This window comes from Cnephaeus nilssonii (assembly GCF_951640355.1).
Source record: "Cnephaeus nilssonii genome assembly, chromosome: 6".
In the NCBI taxonomy this organism is placed as follows: Eukaryota; Metazoa; Chordata; class Mammalia; order Chiroptera; family Vespertilionidae; genus Cnephaeus; species Cnephaeus nilssonii.
In genome coordinates, this window is record NC_137077.1 from 88,851,105 (window position 1) to 88,873,203 (window position 22,099).

The window sequence follows — 22,099 nt, forward strand, 5'->3', positions numbered from 1 at the left end:
CATTGGCCTCCCTTGAGGTACCTGCTAGCAAGGTACTGCTGATTTCCAGGACCTACCACCACCAACCTTATTGGCTGCTATCCCTACAACTAGATTAAACTCCAAGCAGTCCCCAAAGGGAATAAAGAGTGACTCATCGGGAGGAATGATACACACGAAAAGAAATGCATGATATATATATTTTTATATATAAACTGAAAACTGGGAAATATATATGGAAATATATTTTATTTTTTGTTAATTCTCAACCAAGGATATTTTTTTCCATTGATTTTTAGAGAGAGTGGAAGCCCAGGAGGGAGGTGGAGAGAGAGAGAGAGAGAGAAACAGTGATATGAGAAAGACACATCGATTGGTTACCGTGCCCAACCGGGATCGGGGATCAAACCTGCAACCCAGGTTTGTGCCCTTGACCTGGTATTGAACATGTGACCCTTCGGTGCATGGGCCAAGACTGTAACCACTGAACAAAAGTGGTCAGGGCTGGAAATGTATATTAAGAGTGTGGGATCAACATGAAAGGAAAATAAAGCTGGATGGGCCAAATTTATTGATATAGGACCACTAACCAGAGATTCTGTGTTCACCATTTTATCTTCAGAGGCTTGAAATGATTCTAACTATTGGTTTGGTTGGTTGACTGAAACATGGACCCAACGTTAGTCTACATTAAATGAAATTGAAATGTCAGAACTTTCTCAGTATGCCGAAGAGGGAGGTACCCAAAGGTTCAGGGAGATCAGAACGTTAGTGTGCAGTTATCATGTGAGACCTACTCACCAACACCAGAGAGCACACCTTTCACCACAGCTGTGTAAAATAAACTTGTGAAAGGAGGCCAGCATCCTTGAAGAGCTCTGTGGTGGCTCTTCTCTATAAGTCAGAAATTGCAGGAGGAATTTTACCACTGAACTGATATCCCTGAATACTATGGGAATAATATCAAACTGAGAGCCTGAGGTAGTGGGGGCTAAATTGCAGCAGCATTTAATCACTAAAGATGAGGTGGGCATGGTCACCATGAAGGACACGGGAGCCAAAGATTTTCAGAATAGTATGAATTGCAAAGATCTCTGATGTTTACTACTTGATTACAGTATTTCAGAAAAGAAATAGAAAGGAATCATACTAAATTCTTGCTTAATATGTTTAAGCAGAAAAGTTATACTAGTAGATCTAGTGAGCAGAAGTCTGGTTTGAATCACCAGAGTCAGCCCCTCGGTGATTCCCAAACTTGAGTTAGTTTACAGAACCCCCTGAATGAAGGAAAAGCCATGTCCCCTGGGGGAAAATCCTGTTGCATTGCCAAGAACTGATGCTGTTAATCATTTTCCAGAAGGCTTGCAGCCATTTATTAGGGTGATAACATTGGAGAGAAAAAAAAAGACAGATTTTTGAGGATTACTGGACACTGGCTCTGAACTGACATTAGTTCCATGAGGCCCATCAGTCCAGGAGATGAATTCCTGGAGACCCACATCCCCATTCAGTGTGCCTATTTGGCCAATGCAGAAGACAGAGATGGATCTTAGAGAATGACCAGGGGTTATCATAAACATAATCAGGTGGTAATTTCAGTTGTTTCAGATGTGGCCTCATTGCTTGAGCAAACTAAGTTTTTTATCACTTTTTGAAATTTATCCACCTATACTTTTTCCAATATTTTTTCTTTCCTATTCTTTTTCTTCTCCTCTGGAACTCACATGTTTTACCATTTGATTCTGTCCCACAAATCACTGAGCTTGTTGTCAATTTTTTTTTTTCTCTTTATGGATGATTTCTACTGATCTGTCCTTAAGTTCATAGATCTTTTCTTCCTATGTATCCTATTTGCTATTAATCTCATCCAATAAATATTTAGTTTAGATCTTGTACTTTTATTATAGAATTTCATCTATTATATACATCTTCTCTTGGAGATTTTTTTAAAAAATCATATTTATTATAGTTATTTTAAAGTGTTTTTCTGATCATTCCAAGGCCTTGGCTATTTATAGGTCTGTTTCTATTGACTAGTTTTCCTCTTGATTATGGACCAAATTCTCCTGTTTCTTCACATCTTATAATAATTATTTTATACTGTAGATAATGTGTAAGGAGCACTACCAGCTGTTAGTTTTTATTGTTGTTGTCTTTTGTAAAAAGCACTGTCTTTTCCTTTGTTAGGCAACTAGAGTGATGGAGTGAAAGGAGTCCTTTCTCAGTTCAATCCAATCAGGAATTAAACAAGTTTGGGATGGGTTTGTGGCTTTAATCCTTCTGTTAGGGAATTTAATCACAGGGACTAAAAGATCTTGTACTCTTTGCTTCTCAGTGGAGCCACTACTTCCTGTGCTGCCTCAGAGCTCATACATTTGATCATACTAGAATCTGAGTATGGAAGGGTTTACTTAGATTGAGTTTACTTTTGGCTTTAACTTATTTAAAAGTGAGCTCAAACCCTTCCCTCCCAGAGATGTCGGGGACCAAACACTCCAAGACTTCTAGACATCAAAACTGCAAGACCTCACAGTGTAAGACCACAGACTGCAGATGGTTTCCCCAGAACCAGGCACAGGGCATGGTGCATAACCCATGCTCTATAAATAGGAATACAGTAGCATATAGTGGAGTCAGAATTCCTACATTCAAATCATAGCTCTAATGCTTTTGAGCTCTCTGATCCAGAACCTCATGCAGACTGTATCTCAATTTCCCCATCTGGAATATGGGGTTATAAGAGCGCCTACTTCATAGGGTTGCTGTGCTAGTTAAATAAATATAATATTGCATAAGTGTTAGCTCTGGCCTTTTGTGATGATAACCCTCTTCATCCATGCAAAGAAATTTAATTAGAGGTGAGCAGAGAATGGAGCAAAAATAAAGGCAAATATTTCAGAAATCTCTCACTCACAGTTATGGTTAAAAGTCCTCACAGCCTTTCCTGATGGAATTAGGTTGACCCAATACCTCTGCAGATCCTACTGTTGCTGAAGCAAAGCTGCCCAAGTGTCTCCTCCCCTTTAATTCATTGCCTTTTGTCTCTTCTTTGGTCCCTTCTTCCCTTCCTTAGGCTCCAGGCCACAGGAGTTAGGTCCAAAGATACAAGTTCTTAGAGAAGGAAAGTTGTGACTTAGCAAGTCTTCCTCCCCTCGGCCTGTCCAAAGTAAAGGCTCTTCCTCCTCCACCCCTGCTTTAATCATCCCTGGGAGAGAACGACCCAGAGAGGTAGCAAACGTTTCAGAGCATGCCACTCTGGTGAGAACAATTCCCAGCTCCAGCTGTGGATGACTTTGTCTCCCAGCTTTCTTGCCTGTTAAACACGTGACAGCACATTGACTGATTGCTGAGAAATGAGGTCTTGAAGAATGTTTCAAAAGAAACTGCAGCAAGCTTGTCAAAAGAACTGAGCTGGCCAGGAGTGGGACGGGCGCCCAGGGTGCAGGGGCTGGCAACACAGCCCCACTGGCAGGCAGCGGAGGCACCACGCCCAGCGCCTGTCAAAGATGCTGAGAATTCAGAGCGGGGCTGCGGGAGGTCACAGAGCGGGCCCTCTCCACTCTGAGCAGAGGCCTCAATCGGCAGACATCTGTCACTTCTGTTCCTGTTCAAGATTCCATTCTTCTCAGAGAGGCCCTGTGATGGAAGGCCACAGGGCCTTCTCCCTCATCCCACACTCTGAAGGTTGAGCATGGAGTCCTCTTTGGATGGAGTCATGAAATGGAAGAACAGAAGTGTCCAGACCACCTCCTGCTGTGCTCTCCAGACCCCAACAGTGTCCTTCCCCAAACCCAGCGCTTCTCCTTTGTATTTGCCGACTCATCAAACCCAAGCACCATGTTTCCTAAACACTCACTGATCACTATTAATCAGCAAGCTGGCGGTGCTGCTGCCTGCCCTGTGAGCATCTTGTTAATGACGGGAGAAGACTGCCAAACGGCCAGCTCGGCTCCGGATGGTGAGATATGGGTCTTGCCCAGACTGAGGAGGCAAAAGCATCGCTGTGAGCCGTCTGCCACAGAACTGCGATCCCTGGCATTTGATAACAAAAAATGAGCTGGCCCTCTCTCCACGAAGAACAATGTGAAGAGTCCATCCACTCATTTCCTACCAGAGACCAAAAACAGGGTGAAGGGAAAGCTTCAACTAGGAAGGAAGGCCAGCTAGCCACCCCTGCATTACCGACCTTTGTGTTTCCCTGAGGCCAGGATCTAGAGATGGCCAGCAGCAGCAGCAGGAGGAGGGACTTAAGCTAGACGATCAGAAGTACTTTCTCATGTGAAGGATTGCTAACTATTCTAGGGTAGGTTACTAAGAAAAGACATGTTATCTATGACCTGCAGATCCCTTACTCCAACTTAATTAGCTCAGTCTACACTATGTTTATATATGTTCATATACAAATTTGATTTTTCTATCAATACATGAAATTGAGGCGCCATTCTATAATGTTTATTTGACGACCCTTGGTGTCCCCTCTCAATGAAGATCGTACCCCGCTGGATGCCTGGCCGTGGTGCTGGCCAGGCGTCACCCGAGTGATGAGGCTAGCAGGCACGTCAATAAACCTTTGCCAATCAGATGATGTGCCAAACACTGGGTTAGAGGCTGGGGAACCAAGACCTGAAGAATTATAGAGATTGTAGTAGCCCGGGAGAGCACATCCTAAGTGTCAAAATGTTGCCCAGCAAGAACTTAGCAATTCAGAGGGACGTGTCGGAGAAGTCAATCAGAGGAGGCTCCGTGAGGGAGCGCAGCCTAAAGATGGGTGGGGAGTTGAATGCACATCGTGGAGGGTTGGTTTCTGTCAGGAGGGATTTCGGAAAGCCCCAAGGGGAGCACTTCAGGGCCCCTGGGACTGCAGTTCTGCCCTGATATACGTTCTCAGAGCCATGGGCCTGTTAGAATTGATCACATGGAGGGTGCATCCTTTAATTAGCCGCAGGACCTTGGGGAGCGGAGCTCTTGAAGGGGTCCTTTCTGCCTCTCAGAGCCTCTCACAGGCCCAGGACAGGGCTCCACGCGTGCACCATCCCAACCCCGGGTCCCACGGAAGGAGGATCACGGTAGGCACAACAACTCACCCATCTGCCCTGAGAGGGCATTCGATCCACCAAGAGCAACAAGCTTGACTGCCCAGGCCTCCCTGGGCCAGGCCCGCACCCCAGGCCGGAGCTTTTATGTGGAGAGGAGTTCTCAGGGGGCCAAACCTTGAGCCCGAGTCTGGTAGTAACTGAGGGACCCCACATCCACTCTCTACCGCCACATGGAATTGCAAAGGAGCCAGCAGGAGCAGCATCAACATTTCCGGGAAGAGTGAACTGTTTTAGAAGCTGTATGGCTACATCGTTAGGACTGAAGCCCCTGAGCCCCAAATGCGAAGGTTTCATTTCTAGCTCTGCCATTCATTAGCCTATAACCTTGTGTGCAAAGGAACCAGCAAGGATGAACGAAGGTCGATCTGATGCTTAAGGTCTTATATCCTCATCTGTGAAATGGAGACAGATAATAATACCAACCTCATAGGATTGACCTAAGGAATAAATGAGCCAATAATATAAAATGCCCAGAACAACAGCCAGATTGTTGTAAGCACTCAAGAAAAATGCCGGTTATTATTACTAAACACATGCCTGGCAATGGCAGTGCAGCCTTTTTGATACAAGAAGCATCCAATTTGAAGGCAGGGCTTTGAGACATATTTTGAAAAGGCATTCGCATAACAAGCAAACCTTTTTTCCTTTTTCAATATTTCTTCAGACCAAGAGGAGATAATAGAAATATTTTCTTTGTAGGTTCTTAGGAAGAGTAAATGAAATGATACATATACTATGCTCAGAACAGTAAGCACGCAGTTAATATAATGGTTTATTTGGGGTGGCTTGAGAGTGTTAAAAGGTGATGTAGGCAGGGCTGGGGGTACAGTTCTCAGGAAGCCTCTTGTTAGGAAGCTCTGTTCTATGCTGCAGCTCCCGGAAGTCTTCCCTGCTGTGGATTAAGACAAGCATTTACACAAAGGAATTTCCTGAGAACCAATCAGAGTGCCAGACCTGGGCCAGGTTTCCAAGGACACTTGCTGCATTCTTCCCTGGAGGCACTCATTGGTCCAGGACAAACCTAAGGACTCATGTCTGTCCTGCCTGAAGGCCGACACTATGACCTCCAGAAGGCCTTTGGCTATAGGGCCCTAGCTGCAAAGCATCTGAGCTCCTGGAGCGAGGACCAAGGATGTTCAGTCCACCTGGACCACCTGAACTGAGGACTGGGAAGAGACACAGGTGTCGGGCTGTAAACAGAGACCCTGAGCTCTCCTTGCTCACCAGTTAAGTAACACAGACACACACTTTCACCTACTCACCTGCGCCAGGCCTGGCCCTGACCCCTCCCAGAGGGACTCGTGGATGGAAAGAGAGTCAGGGGCCTCGGACCACTGGGAGAACTCACTTCATGACAGTGGAGAGTTGAGCACATGCTGCCTCAGAGAACAGTGATGGAACAGCAGGGCCAAGCTTGCCCCATTTGGCCACCAGCTCAGGATGGTTTACCTCGTGGATCCCAAAGTGGGCATAGGAGTCGAAGTAATAATCTCTTGAGGTCATCTCCTCTGGGTTCAGCAGCTTGGACATCTTGCCCCGTCCTGGACAGCTGGGTTGAGTGGACACATGATGGACACATTGCACAGGCTTGGATGGGACCACAGGCTGAGGGGGCTGAGAGGGGGTACTGCTCACCTGAGGGCGAAAAAAGGGAGCCTGGTGTGAACAGTGGCAGCGAGGCCCTGCCCTCTGAGATTTTGTCCCTCCTCCCTTCCTGGTCCCTGAGGCCCGCTCCAGTCATCCGCACAGCCACTCCTGAGGGGTGGGTGCCAGTCATCCGCATGGCCACTCCTGAGGGGTGGGTGCCAGTCATCCGCACAACCACTCCTGAGGGGTGGGTGCCAGTCATCCGCACGGCCACTCCTGAGGGGTGGGTGGTGCCTTCAAGCTTTCTGGCGGTCACGCTGATGGCTGAGGTGCTATGCTACTCAGGAGCCAAACAGATCTGGGTTTAACCCAGGTCCATCTCTTGCTAGTCATGTGACTTGAGCCCATCTAGGCCTCAGTTCCTATCTCTGTTAAATGAGGACAATACCTTTCTTTAGAGGCGAATAGTGAACATTCAATGAAGGGAAAGATGTCCAGCATGGTGGCTGGAGAAGAGATTCCAGGGCCAGTCTCCCGGAACATGAATCCTGCTCTGCCACGTACTAGCTGTATTACCTTGAGCAAAGTGATTAACCTCGTGGTGCCTCAGTTTCCCCATATCTAAAATGGGGATAAAATGGTTCTCATCACCTAGAGTTGTCCTGAGGATTGGACAAGTTGGTGCTTGTAAAGTGCTTAGAAAAGGTCGGAGCACTAAGTGTTTATTAAATTACAATGAGTCCCACCTGCCCCCTTAGGAAGATCACACCCACGGGCCTTTCTCCACCCAACACGCAGCACTCGGCCCCCAAAATGCAGGTCTCTGGGGTTCTGGGCCTCACACCTGCTGTCTCCCACTCTGGTTTCTGATTCGTGGTCGCTCTGGACTTCAGCAATTTGCCTGAACTGTGAAGACCTACACCTCGGTGACCTGTCCAGGTACCACCAGCACTGCTCTTTCTGGGTTCCCAGTCCTGACACCGGCCCAGCTGCACACCCACTGCTGCTGCCCGCCCGCCACTCCCACCGGCCAAGGGGAGGAGGGAGAAGGAGATAGAAGCTCGGAGAACTTCTGGGCCCAGAAGGTTAAGCCTCACTGCACAGGCACAGTCTGCCAGGGGAAGGGCCTCCTCTCCCTGGAGTGAAGGAAATGCACAGCACAGCAAAGGCCTCAGAGCAGAAGCATCTTTAAAAACAGAGGGAGTCATGTGCAGTTGGCTGGTTGTCCGGGGCTGAGAATCAGGGCTCCTGGATCCTACCCGGACTCTGATAAAATGAAAGAAGGCATTGAGAGGCAGACAGCACAGTGCAAGAATGCAAACCCTGGGGCCACACCGCCTGGCATTCAAACCCCGCCCTGCTACTTGGCTGACAAATGACCTTGGGAAGTCATTTTGTCATCACTGTGCCTCAGTTTCCTCCTCTGTAAGCAGAGATCAAAATAAAAACTACCTGATGGAGTTGTCCAGAAATGTGGATGAGTTAATATAAGTAAAGATATTAAAACACTGCCTGGCATATAATAAGTGTTTACTTGTTATTATTATTATTAATATTCAGATTGCATAAATATGTCCCTGTTCTCTGCCTCATTTTTCTCATCTGTGATCTGGGTCACCTCAGACTTCCTACCTCCTTTCCTGCAAAGGAAACAGGGAGGTCCTACGACAGAGCAAGATAAAGAAAAAACTAGTGGCTTCTTCCCTTTATCATGCTGTGGGCACAACCACAAGACCGCCAAGGGCTGGAGGGGGGTCAGCAGGGGGATGTGATGGTCCCATTTTCCTGGTGTATCTGGGCTACAGCCTCTGGGAAATAAGCAGGCTTCCCAGTTTAGCAACATCGGATTTCAGGTCGTCGAGATCCCGGGCTGGCTGGCACAGGCAATCGGGCTGCCTCATTAGAATGCAGCAGGTGTGCCCACCCTCGGCTTGGGATGCTGGTCACGGTCTCAGGGAGGCTAAAAATAGACTGTGTCAATTGCACTCTCCCGTGCTGCCTGCAGAGTCACCTCTAAAGCTGAAAAAACGCTCTGTGCATGAAGCTGACCCCAATCTTGACTCTATTTAAATATATTAAGAAGAGAAAAAGTCCTAGTTGGTCCAGGCAGCATGTGTGGTCAAGGTCACAGGGGCCTGCCTCTTGCACCCGATAACTGCCATTCAACTCATTCCAAGGTCTCCTTTTCCGTGGGGTCCCTGAGACTCCCCAGCAGCCAATTTACAAAGTGTCAACCACGTGCACCCATTACATTCATGAGGGAAAGAAATGAGTAAATATGGAGGGTCATTCAGCTCAATAACTACAGGTCATGGGAACAAAATGGTAACTGTGGCCCTGTCCCTGGTGTCACAGGCTGTCAGCCTCCTGCAGAGGGGACTTGCACTCTGCCTATGAGCTCAAAGCTGTGCCTGTCCCCGGAGGCTGGGAGTGGGGTGGGAAAAAGCAGTGGCCCAGGATCCCTGGGCATTCAGCTATGTGGGTGGCACTTTTCACTCCACAAATACCTAGTGAGCACCTGTTGCGGCGAGGCGCCATGCGGGTCCTATGGGAGAAGCAGATGTACAGGACAGTGCCCTCAAAGCACTCTGCTTTCCAGCAGGAGTATAAGACCTTTGAGGCTCCACTGGATGATGGAATGAGGTTTGTTTTACAAGAGAAGCTCAAGTAAATTGTTCCGTGGCTCAAAGAAGAGAGAATTCATTTCCATTTAAAGAGTCAGAAAAGCCTGGGATGGCAGCAGTGGGGTGGGTGGGGAACTTTCTGAATGAATTTGGTAGGTGGAGGTGGTGGGGAGGACTCCGGGAGGAGGGGATGGCTTGAGCAAAGAGATAAAGGGGCAGGAAAGCAGTGAGATTGGGGAGCAACTTGGCGGAGATAGTGGGAGATTTGGCTGAAGGGAAATCGTGGCCAGGCTGTGATGTAATTAAACAAACAGGACAGTGGGGAGCTGTTGGCCATTTTTAAGCAGGGAGTTCTATGTTCGAGCTCTACTTTAGGAAGATGAATGTGGTGCAACGTCCCACAGGGGCAAGGAGGAGAAAGGAGGAGTAGAAGCCCTGGCAATGGGGAGGCAAGGCATGAACTTATGAGACTATTTGCAAAGTTCAATCAAAAAATAATGGGGACCTGAAGCACTGTTGTGTAAATAGGGGCTGCCTGCCAGAGAAGCTGCAGAAAGAGAAGGTCTGAGAGCTGGCCACTGATGGCATATCAGGAACCAGAGATGCCTCCAACAGTTCAAGCCTTGGGGACCAGGAAAACGGTGGTGCATCAACAGAAACAAGCCAGCCAGCAGGAAGGGCAGGGTGGCCAGGGAAATGATGAATTTCAATTTCGATATGTGAAGTGTGCAATGCCATTGCAGCATGTAAGAGAAGATGTCTAGCAAGCAGACAACAGTGCAGCCCCAGTCAATAAATATTACAAACCAAATTTAAAGGCAAGTGGTAAACTGAGAGTACATTTCTACCATCCCTGACAGGCAAGGTTAATATCCTTAATATGGACAGAGCTCTTACAAACCAATGAGAGAAAGAAGGACATCCTCAATTTAACACTGGACAAAGGAGCTTATAGCGAATTCACATGAGAATAAGCACAAATGGCAAATTGACACGTGGCAAAAATATTTAACCTGTTTAGAAATCAGGTAACTTTTAATTAAAGCAAAAAAGTTATAATTCTTAAATACCAAATAAGCTCAGCTCCCCTCCCCCCGCCCCCAAACTACTAAAACTCCTTTAATGGCTGCAGAAAAATAAGTACTTTCATACAATTCTAGTGAGAACTTTTGGGAGGGTGGTTTGATAAAATTCAGTAAAAGTGACAAAAAGCAGAAATCTGTTAGCCCAATAATTCCATTTCTTAAGTATATCCTAAGGAAAGAATCATGGATAATCATAAGCGTGTAGCTATAATAATTTTGTGAAAGTAGTATTTAATGGCAAAAAATAGGAGTCGACTTAGAGGTTCCACAAAGCACAAGTGACTACATGAACATTGACACAGTGCAGGCTACACAGCCTTTTAAATTTTGTGGAAGCGTGTTTAATAACACAGGAATGTAATCACGATAAGCTGTGGGTTGAGAAGAACATGTGGGAGAAGAATAGAGCGATTGCATTTTGAAAATTAAAACCCATTCATGCTTATGTGTGATGAAGAGGGACTCGTGGACTGTCGTGGGGTGTTGGATTGTCAGCAGCTCATTCTTCCTTTCTTGTGCTTGTTTATACTTCCCAAAATTTATGCTATTAACACCTACTGCTTTTGTAAATAGCAAACGGTAATATTGGAAAAGAAAAGGAAATGCGATCCCAGAGTCTGGAGGGAAGCTGAGGCTGGCACTCTGGATTTGGAAACCATCTACACTAGATGGCAGGGGAGGGGAGGGCTGAGAGGTTCACGTGGGGGAGATCTCCCCTCAAAAAAGGAGGTATAGAGGTATGAGGAAAGTCCAGGGAGAGAAGCTGAAACATTATTCTTTGAGGACCTTGGCAGCATCAAGGGACCCAGTTCTGCTCCAGTTCTGTGACTGTCCCTCCTCTGAGGACATGCGACCCACAGTGCACCCCAGTGACCAGGCACGGGCACCAAACAAAGACAACTGCCAAGCGTTGCACATCCACATGGAAGCTATGCTCCAGAAGTTGTGCAGTCATTGCTAAAGCTGAAAAAGGTTCTGTGCACGAAGCTGACCCCAATCTTGACTCTATCCTCCTATATAATAAAAGGGTAATATGCAAATTGATCCTAACGCGGAATGACTGGTCGCTATGACATGCACTGACCACCAGGGGGCAGATGATCAATGCAAGAGCTGCCCCCTGGCGGTCAGTGTGCTCCCACAGGGGGAGCTCCGCTCAGCCACAAGCCGGGCTGACAGCTGCAAGCACAGCTGCGGTGGAGGGAGCCTCTCCTGCCTCTTCGGCAGCACTAAGGATGTCTGACTGCCAGCTTAGGTGCCATCCCCTAGGGAGCGGGCCTAAGCCAGCAGGTGGACATCCCCCAAGGGGTCCCAGACTGGGACTGCGAGAGGGCGTAGGCTGGGCTGAGGGACCCCCGAGTACACGAATTTTCATGCACCAGGCCTCTAGTTTAAATATATTAAGAAGAGGAAAAGTTCCAGCTGGTCCAGGCAGCAGGTATGATTCAAAGTTACCCCTTATCTGCCATTCACCTCTGATTCCAAGGTCCCCTTTTCCATGGGGCTCCCTGACACTCTTTCTCCAGCAGCCAATTTACAAAGTGTCGACCATGTGCATATTCATGAGTGGGGGGGAAAGGAATAGATATGGAGGGTCATTCAGCTCAATAACTACAGGTCATGGGAACAAAATGGTAACTGTGGCTCTGTCCCTGGTGTCACAGGCTGTCAGCCTCCTGCAGAGGGGACTTGCACTCTGCCCATGAGCTCAAAGCTGTGCCTGTCCCCGGAGGCTGGGAGTGGGGTGGGAAAGAGCAGTGGCCCAGGATCCGTGGGCATTCAGCTACATGGGTGGTGCTTTTCATTCCACAAATACCTAGCGAGCACCTGTTGTGGCAAGGCCCCGTGCGGGTCCTGTGGGAGAAGCAGATGTACAAGCCCTCTAGGTCTTCATGTAGGCATACAGGAACCATAGGAATCCAGACATGTCTCAGGAAGCCATTTAAGATGATTCAGCCACAGTGGAAGACCCTTGGGAGGGGCTCTAAAAGCTCAGTCTTGGCCCATCTGCCTGGCCTCCTATGGCCCTGGAAAAACTCAAGACTCGTGTAAGGGCTGGGTCTTGAAGAATGATGGTGGGCGCATCTGTAAAGTCAGAAGTCCTGACTCCTATATAAGCCACAGTGGGCAACAGAGGCTCTGGGTGAAGGCAGCCTTCAAACATCAACCAATCTTATATATGTTGGCTGAGAAGTCAGCAAAATATTGGGGATCACACAGGGGAGGAAGCCAGACATGCATCGCTCCCTTTCTTCCTCCCCACATGTACTTACCAGATATGATCTAAACTGTGGTTCGTGTAGTTGATAATCACATAGAGTTAGCTCTTCAAGCATTGCCATTAGATAGGGACCTCAGCTTCACCCGAAAAGGGGACAGTCCAAGGGCAGAAAGTCAGGCAGCAGCGAGACAAGCAAGGGCTCTGCTGAGCATTGGGACCTCTCCTATTGCCTCTAAATATACTAGAGGCCCAATGCACAAAATTTGTGCATGGGAGGGGGGGTCCCTCAAGCCGGCCTGCACCCTCTCCAATCTGGGACTGCAGACTCCTAACCGCTCACCTGCCTGCCTGCCTAATCGCCCCTAACACCCTCTGCCTGCCAGCTTGATGCCCCTAACTGCTCCCCTGCCAGCCTGACCACCCCTAACCACCTCTGCCTGCTGGCCTGTTCGCCCCCACCTGCCCTCCCCTGCCAGCCTGATTGCCCCCTAACTGCTCCCCCCTGCCAGTCTGATCGCCCCCAATTGCCCTCCCCTGCCAGCCTGATGGCTCCCAACTGCCCTCCCCTGCCAGCCATCTTGTGGTGACCATCTTGTGATAACGTGGGGGCAGCCATCTTGTGACAATGTGGGGGTAGCCATCTTGTGATGACACGAGGGCCACCTAGGCTTTTATTAGTATAGATGCTTTCCTGTCTGCTTTGACCAAAGACAGTTCTAGTTCCATCCTCATATCTACTCTCCTGCTCTCCTGTCCTAGCATCTGGACTAAATGATGGGACCCAGCAAAGCAATACTGAAGTCAGCCTACCCAGAAGGAAATGCTTTGCTAGAGCAGCTGGCCCTAGCTCCCTGCTGCTCATCATGGGTCAGAAGTCTGCAAGTCTGGGTGTGGGGAGAAGGGTCTAGATGCTGTTGGTCCTGCAAGGTGGTATGGTCTGTATGCACATACCCTCCAGGGTCCCTGGCTTGTTCACTTGTCAACAGATATCCTCGCACATCTCACTAGCATTGGCTTTTTAAAGGCACAGACACTCCAGAGTCCCCTCGGGCAAGGCCGGACATGGATGCATGTCACAGAGTGTCAGCTACTGTCACCCACTGAGACCTTCCTGTTTTACAGTGTCCCTGACTGTAACTCTGGCTTCTTAGCAGAGCCCCTCTCCATATGCCTTTTTATTACCATAAGTCTCAAGTCCCAACAAGGCTGTGCTCCTGGGATCCCCTTCCCTCGGGTCCTGTCACTCACCATTCTCAGTCCCCATCCTCCCACTGGGGAACGCTGCCAGGAAGCCTGCCAAGACCTTGGCTGAGCCAGGGCTCAGAGAGGGGTCTAGGGCAATGGTTCACAAAGTGTAAACCCCAGACCACCAGCATCAGCATAACTTGGGAATTTGTAAGAAATGCAAATTTGCCCTGGCTGTTGTAGCTCAGTTGGTTGAGCATCGTCCCATACACCAAGAAGTCACCAGTTCAATTCTCAGTCAGGGCACATTCATTGATGTTTCTCTCTCTCTCTCTCTCTCTCTCTCTCTCTCTCTCTCTCTCTCTCTCCCTCTCCCTTCTTCTCTCTGTAAAAATCAATTAAAAAATATTTTTAAAAGAGCAATGCAAATTCTCAGGCCTTACAGCAGCCACCCACATCACCATCTCTGGGTGGGGCCCAGCAATGTATTCCAGAAAGCTCTCCATGTGATTCTGATGCAGCACAAAGTTTGAGAAACTCCGGGCTAGAGCTGCATTTTTCTACATTGTAGTCCACAGAGTGGGTACTCAGTGGTGGATTCTATGGTGAAGTGAGTTTGGGAAAATAGCTAAATAGATATATTTTCTTTTTTCAGCTTTATTGAGGCATAATTGGCATATAATATTGGGTAAGCTTAAGTTGTACAAGGTAAAAATTTGATATATGTATACATGGTAAAATATAAAGAGATTTCTTAGGTGTAATCCTTTTAAGCCTTTAATTTGCTAAAATGAATTGTGAATCTCCAAGAGGGAGTTAGGGTATATAGTTTTACCAAATTTATGGCTATGACACCCTTTTCTCCTGAGAGATCTATAAACATCTCTAGAAATTAATGTTCTGAGGGAACCATCTGGGGATTTAGGACACTGATTTAGGACAGTGTTTCTCTATGACAATCTGTGTCAGTCTCCCTAAAGTGAGTCTCAGGCCCCACCACAGACCAACAAAATCAGAACCTGTGTGGGTGAGACCCCTCAGGCTGCATTTTGAACCAGCTCTCCCAGGGCTGCCTGTGAAACCCTGGTCCAGACAGAGCTGGGGACAGCTACGTGCCTTCTCAGTTCCTCTCTGACCCCTGCTGCAGCCCTCAGAAGCTGGCCTGGCACTGCCTCAGTGCTACTGTGATCCCAGACAATGTCCCAGCAGGGCCAAGGACACCTGGAGGGAGAGGCAGGGCCTAGGACACCTGGAGGGAGAGGCAGGGCCTAGGACACCTGGAGGGAGAGGCAGGGCCTAGGACACCTGAAGGGAGAGGCAGGGCCTAGGACACCTGGAGGGAGAGGCAGGGCCTAGGACACCTGGAGGGAGAGGCAGGGCCTAGGACACCTGGAGGGAGAGGCAGGGCCTAGGACACCTGGAGGGAGAGGCAGGGCCTAGGACACCTGGAGGGAGAGGCAGGGCCTAGGACACCTGGAAGAGCGGCAGCCACCCGTTGCAGAAAGCCCCTTAGTTCTCACAACCAATGAGCTGACATTGGGTTTAGTCTCTGCCACTCTGCCACCTTCAGGCTGGGTGACCTTGGGCCAGTCCCAAATATGCTGTCACTGCCAGGGCTACCATGCAGCTCAACACAAAGGGCATTGTGCCCCGTGTTTCCCATCAGCCCCGACTGTCTCTTTGTGGTACAATAGCAGTGCCTGCCTCAAATAAAAATGGCATTGCACCCTCCCAGCCCTTCCTCTGGCTCCTGGATGGGGAATTGCTAGGAAGGAATCTACAGGATTTGTTGGGCCTGACCTATTTTTTTAAATAAACTGGGGCTATTTTCCAGCTATTCATCACTTTTCTCCCAAGACTCTACATATTACATTCTCTTATATCCTCAGATATTTTGGCTGCAAGAGATGTCAGGTTAATTGGATACTTGGCCCATGGCTCTTCCTCCTTAATAGGCTTAAAAAGCAGACTTCCTCTCTTGTCCTCCCACTTCCCTCCCAAGTCAACAGGAGCCTCTTTTTCTCATTTGACTTGAAGGAGGTCACAGAGCACTTGGCTTCCTCTCCACCTTCCTTTACAGCAGATGTGCAGAAAGACCTGGCCAATCTCCACACACCTGCACTTCTCCTGGAGCCGGGCAAGCTTTAGTCCCAGATTTGAGTTAAATCACTCCTGTGGGACCTGAGCTGGGCTCGTGACTCTCCACCCCAGGCTGGGTCATTGTTAGAGTTGAGGGTGCCGGGCAGATAGAGCACCTGTGGATTCTGGTCTCGGTTCCTTCTTCCCCTATTCAGGTCACTATGCAAAAGCCAACTAACATTTACTACCCTCAGTTTCCTCTTCTGTCAAATAACAACAGTGTGTGCCCTGCCTCTTTCACAGGCCTACTGTGATGACTGAAAGACTCTGAGTGTGTAACTATTTGGAGAAAATTTTAAAGTGTGGTACACGAGTATGAGACTTACATCTCTGGAAATGTGACTCTAGGCTCTGATGCTATTTTTGGATGCTTTCTGGGCCCTTCACTGGCACTAGACACAGTGACCTTGGCTGCCCTTAGCATTCCATTCTGTTCACTGTTTGACTCTGGTCCTCACCCTCCACATCGTACACTCTCTAGACCTTTTCCACCCCCCTTCCTCAGAGCTTTCTAAGTGTTATGCAATTGATATCTCAGTAATGTGGCCGTCATGGGAAGTCAGTCATTTTCTCTGACACCTGGTCTCTCCTGCTCCTATGGCCCTGCAATTGGTTATAATTTGTGTTGCTTTGTTGGCAAACGCTTTCATTCTAATTGACTCACAATTGTAGGTGTTACTTCTACAATGAAGAAATAAATTCTTCAGACCAGTAACTAGACCTTAAGTGTCATTGTTTTCCCCTCAACATTTGTCTCAGAGCTGGGGCTCGTAAAGATATGTTGATTAGTTTCCTTATACTTCAGCTGAATCAATGTTGCCCATCATAAATACACTATGAAAGTGAAGTGAAGGCCATGCACTCAGAGACCTTTCAATCCCTTGAGAGGGTGGGGAGGTGGCAGTCAGAAAGACAAAACTAAGAAGCATCACCACCAGAATCCTAATAATACTCAACACTGTGGAGCGTTCAATGGCACTCCAAATGTTTTTACCAAGAAGTAAAATTTCTATAATTTCTACCAGAAGAAAATATCTTGCACATATCAAATATACACTGAGTGGCCAGATTATTATGATCTCTGAATGCATAATAATCTGGCCACTCAGTGTGTGTGTGTGTGTGTGTGTGTGTGTGTGTGTGTGTATTGGAGGCCCGGTGCATGAATTCGTGCATGGGTGTGGTCCAGTAAGCCTGGCCCGGGGGAGGGGACATGGGTGGTTGGCTGGCCTGCATGCTGGTCCAACTCCTGATCGAGGGGACAATTTGCATATTAGCCTTTTATTATATAGAATATACACTGAGTGGCCAGATTATTATGCGTTCAGAGATCATAATAATCTGGCCACTCAGTGTATTTACTAAGCATCCGTAATTCCATACATATAGACTTCTGTACATATAGGCTTCAAGTACAGATTCAAGGTATTTGTTAGACATTTTCCCAACAATTTCTTCAATCCAAGTAAAGCAAGGCCAGAATTGCAGCTCATGATTCCATGGCTCCGAGAAGCTGACTGACTGACTTAACCCATATAGCAAAGCTGGTCAGGACCCAAGAGCTGACCCCTCACTCAGTCTCTGACCCTTTCATCTGTTTATTAAGCCAATGGCTGGAGAAAAACATGCTATAAAGTCATGTTACAAATCAGAAAGAACATCACAAGTTGTTGGCCAAGACCAGAGCTGCACAAACTTAATCTAGATTCTCTTCTGGTTTCCATGGACTCCTCAAGACACTTGCCTTGTAGTTCTAGCAAGTCTATTTAGTCTGATAAATATATTTCCAATCCAGATTCTTAGCAGAAGTGACTGACTCTTTTAATCAGAGATTCTGATATAAGTATTCACTGAAAATACTGACACTCCAGCTAGAAAGAAATGTCAGCCATCTGGGAATATTCAAGTCTACTCCAAAAGTGACCTCACATTAACCAATGGCATAGTCCAGGTAACTGGTTTGTTAAAAGCTCTCCTAGGCAATTCAGATGATCTGTTTAAAAGCCAAAAAATACATACAAAATAACAGCTTTTGAGACATTAGACATCGGGCAATGAAAACCTGTGTGCCTGAGAGATGACAAACAAACAAGGTGAACCGTATGATGGCCCAGCTTATTGCCTGGTGTGAGTATCTGAGCAATGGTGTAGGGAGCAGGAACATAGACAGAGCTAGGAAAATATCTTGGTGGAGGAGACAGACCTGGGAATCAGGACAGCAAGGTAACCTGAGTTTGCAAGGCAGAGTACAGAAGCCTCTACAGACAGGGGGCTTTGTAGAGAGTGGCCTTCAAGCCTCCATCTGAGACTGACCAAATCATGCATGTGAAGAAACTACCTGAGGCCAGGAAGATTACTCCTGAAAAGATACAGGGCCTGAAAAAGGTTCTTGTGCCCCCAAGCCAGAGTGGAAAGCCTTATAGTTCATGAATACTCAGAAGAGGTGTTTTTTTTTCCTTCACCTGTGGAAATTAGCCCAGATTAAATACTTCTCTGATTCCACTAAACGAAGCTTAAAAGTAAGACCTGGAAGAGTTAAAACTCTCCAAATTGTTTAACTGTATCCCAGAACAAAGCTTAGAAATACAAAATATCCAGCACCAACAAGGTTTGGATTCCACAATGTCTGGCATTCAGTCAAAAATTATCAGGCTTACCAAAAAAAAAAAGTGAGAAAATACCACCTCTGAGGAGAAAAAAACGGTCACTACATCAACACAGATCATGAAATTAGTAGACAAGGTCACTAAAATTGTTATTATTTTGATTTCACATGTCCAAGAAACACTAGGAAAGATTAATCATGGTAAATGGAGATATGGGAGATATAAAAATGACCCAAAGTGAACTTCTAGAGAAAAAAACTGTATGTGATGAAAGATACTTTGGATTAGATTAACAGAAGGTTAGACATTACAGAAGAAAAGATTAGTGAACTTGACACAAGGAAATAAAAATCTATCCAAAATAAGACATGGGGAAAGAAAGTTAAATAGAACATCAGTGAGCTGTGCAACAATCTCAAGTGGCTTAGTACACATGCAATTGTAGTACCCAAAGGAAGGGGAAACAGAAAAATATCAAAGAAATATTAGAATGTTGGCTGAAATTTTCCAAATTGATAAAAACCATAAACTTATAGATCAAAAAAAGTTCAACAAACTCTGAGGAAAAGAAATGAGGGGGAGAAAAACTACACCAAGCCATATCACAATCAAATTGCTTCAAACCTCTGATAAACAGAAAATCTTAAAAGAATTCAGAGAAGGGATAAATACAGGCTACATGTAGAGGAACTAATCCTATCTAATAAAGAGGGAACATGCTAACTGACCCTCACGCTATCACAAAGATGGTGGCGCCCACAGCCAATAAGGAGGGAATATGCTAATTGACTTCCCCACCCTCAAAGATGGCAGTGCCCACAGCCAATAAGGAGGGAATATGCTAAGTGACTGCAATGCCCTCACATATGGCAGCACCCACAGCCACAAGATGGTGGCGCCCAGTCCCCTCAGCCCCGCCAGGGCGGCAGGCATGCAGCAAGGCTGGGCCCGCCCCCAGGCGGGCCCGGCCAGGCAGGCCAGGCCGCTCTGCATGCCTACCTCTGGAGTCTCCCAGTCCCCTCAGCCCTCCAGCTGCCCAGGGCCGGCCTGAGTCACAGGCAAGCCTTGGATGGCAGCTACCCAGCCACCCAGGGCTGCCCAAGGCTCAGGTAACTAGGGCTGGCCGAGGCTTGCGCTGCCGGCAGTGGCAGCAGCAGAGGTGTGATGGGGTGTCGTCTTCCCCTGATCACCAAGTCGCCTCCTGCCCCTGAGGGCTCCGGACTGTGAGAGGGGGCAGGCCGGGCTGAGGGACCCCCCGCCCCCCAATGCATGAATTTTCATGCACCAGGCCTCTAGTATAAGAATGACAGCCAACTTCTTATAAGAAACAACACAGGTCAGAAGACAGGGCAGCAACACCTTTAAAGTACTGAAAGGAAAAAAAGAAAACTGTCAACTTAGAATTCTATATACAGCGTAAATATCTTCAAACTATAAGGCAAAGGAAAGATTTTTTTGAGATAAAAAAGCTGAGAGTTTTCCTTATTCACAGGCCCACACTATAAGAGATGTTAAAGGTCATTCTTGGGGCAGAAGAAAATGATACCAGATAGAAATCGGGATCTATGCCAAGAATGAACTCCCAAATCAAAGACTGGGTCAAGGTTGCTAAATACAACATATTAAGCATTTGTTTGTCAAATTAATACCTTAGTGTGAACTCATTCTTTGGGCCCTTCACTCCCAAAAGGAGGAAGAAAGTACTCCTCTCATTTTAATAATTAAATGTTAATAATAATGGGAAAGAGGGAGAAGACAAGAACCAGAGGCTGTATTCCCATGGAATACCTATGAGTCCTGGAGCCTGAGAAAGGTCATATCTGGAAGCCCAGGGAGGCCATGTGCTAAAGAGAGAAGTAGGAAGGCCAGAGTCCAGCTGCCATCCCCTCAGTGATCTGGGGTTCTAAACTTTTACTCCTGACTCCTGCATCTTCTACATGCCTGCGAGGCCCTGCAACCTCTCCAACCCACTCCTGCTATTCAGTCTCTGGCCTTCATTCTGTTCCTTGTACACCCCCAAAATTTGTTCCCACCTAGGGATTGTGCACAGCTGTTTCTGCATGTATTTGAATGGTTCACTCTTTCACTTCATTCAGTTCTTTATTCAAATGTCACCTTTGCAGAGTGGCCTTGCAATATTACTCTATCTGCAAATACTACCACCTGTACCTCTTTTTATTCCCTTACCTGCTTTAATTTTCTTTAGAACTCTTATCGGTACCTGACACTAATTCATTTATTTCTGTATGTCTGTCTTCCCCCTAAAATGAAAGCTCTGTAAATGTAGGCAGTATCAGGCTCTACTGTAATCCCAGCTTCTAAAACCTACCTGACACTGAGTGGGAGTTTAATAAAAATCCGTGGAAGGCATGAATAAATGAGCACATGAATAAATGAATGACTTCCTTAACACGGTGCCTGGGGCAACCATGCAAAGAATGGGACTGAGAAGCACAGGAAGTCAGTCCTGGAGGCCCACTCTCAGTCCCACACCAGGCAGCTCTGTCCCAGGGTGTTTCTCCACCTATCCACACTTAATGGTCCCCCTCTGTGCTGGCTCTAAGATGCTGCCCCCCACCACCCATGAGTGGCCTGCTCCACCCTGCTGTCTCTCTGGGGAGGCTGATCACTCCAGAGCCCAGGAAAGCTGGGCTAACTTTGTCCATGCGGCCAAAGTGTAAGCTGGGGCTACCAGATTCCTTACAGATAAGGTTCAAATTCATTTGCAAGGCTTACCATGGTCTGCTCCCCACCATGATCTGGCTCTTGCTCCTCCTCAGGTTCCCTCCTCAAAGGCTGCTCCAGTCCTGCTGTCCTTCTCTGGGTCCCCTCATTGCTCTGTGCCTGTGCCTCCTGGCACTGGTACCTGCTGTTCTTCTGCCTAGAATCACCAGCTCCTCCCTCTCTCCTGCCACCTACCTGCCCAAGCCCACATGAGGATAACTCCAGTAAGTCTTCAGCAAGGCTCAGATGTCATTCCCTACAGCAAGTCCACTTTGATCACCTTCCCACACCAAGCCATCCAAGGCTTGCCTGGTGAAGAAATCAGTCATAGAACATGTAATCTGCCCATTACAGAAAGATTGATCTCAACAGCATGACAGGACCTCAGTGCTTTGCCAGGTCCTTCTCTAAGGGCAGCCTTTTGAAGTTGCTAATCAGAGGGTCCCAAGTCTCTTACTAGGTGTCATGGGATTTCCCTTTCCATGATGACTGTCACAGTCCCTTCCACCTGAGTGTCATGAAATTCCCCCTCCTATACACACACCAGGCAATTCTCAGAAGAGGGCTTACGTTTTATCTCGGTATAAAAGAAAGCCTGTGTGTGCTAAGAAATGGAGGGAATTGAAGCACGCAACCTTCAGAAGGCCTTTGCCTCTCATCTTCCTGCATTGAAGTTCTTCGTAAATGCTGAAGTTTTATTTTAAATGATGAGTCTTGTCTTTTTCCCCAACTCCCTTCTGTAGGTGCTTCCCTGGCACCCTCCTATTGTCTTCACAATACCCCTGTAACTGCTGGTGTACTCTCTACTCCCTAACAAAGCATAAGTTCCTCAAAAACAAGGACTATTTCTTAC

At 47.3% G+C, this 22,099-nt stretch overlaps 1 protein-coding gene across 2 annotated transcripts in view; it reads right to left on the reverse strand.

Annotated features, from left to right (window-relative positions):
* Positions 1-22,099, reverse strand: part of PRMT8 (protein arginine methyltransferase 8) — a gene marked incomplete at both ends in the record, with an annotated part of 83,574 nt that overhangs the window by 45,867 nt on the left and 15,608 nt on the right. Inside the window, one exon of one of the 2 annotated variants that reach the window (XM_079775700.1) lies at positions 6,525-6,710. In XM_079775700.1, the coding sequence (XP_079631826.1) occupies positions 6,525-6,710 (186 nt within the window). Of the gene's footprint in view, positions 1-6,524; positions 6,732-22,099 lie in introns of both variants that reach the window. The other variant, XM_079775699.1, reaches the window with a different exon arrangement.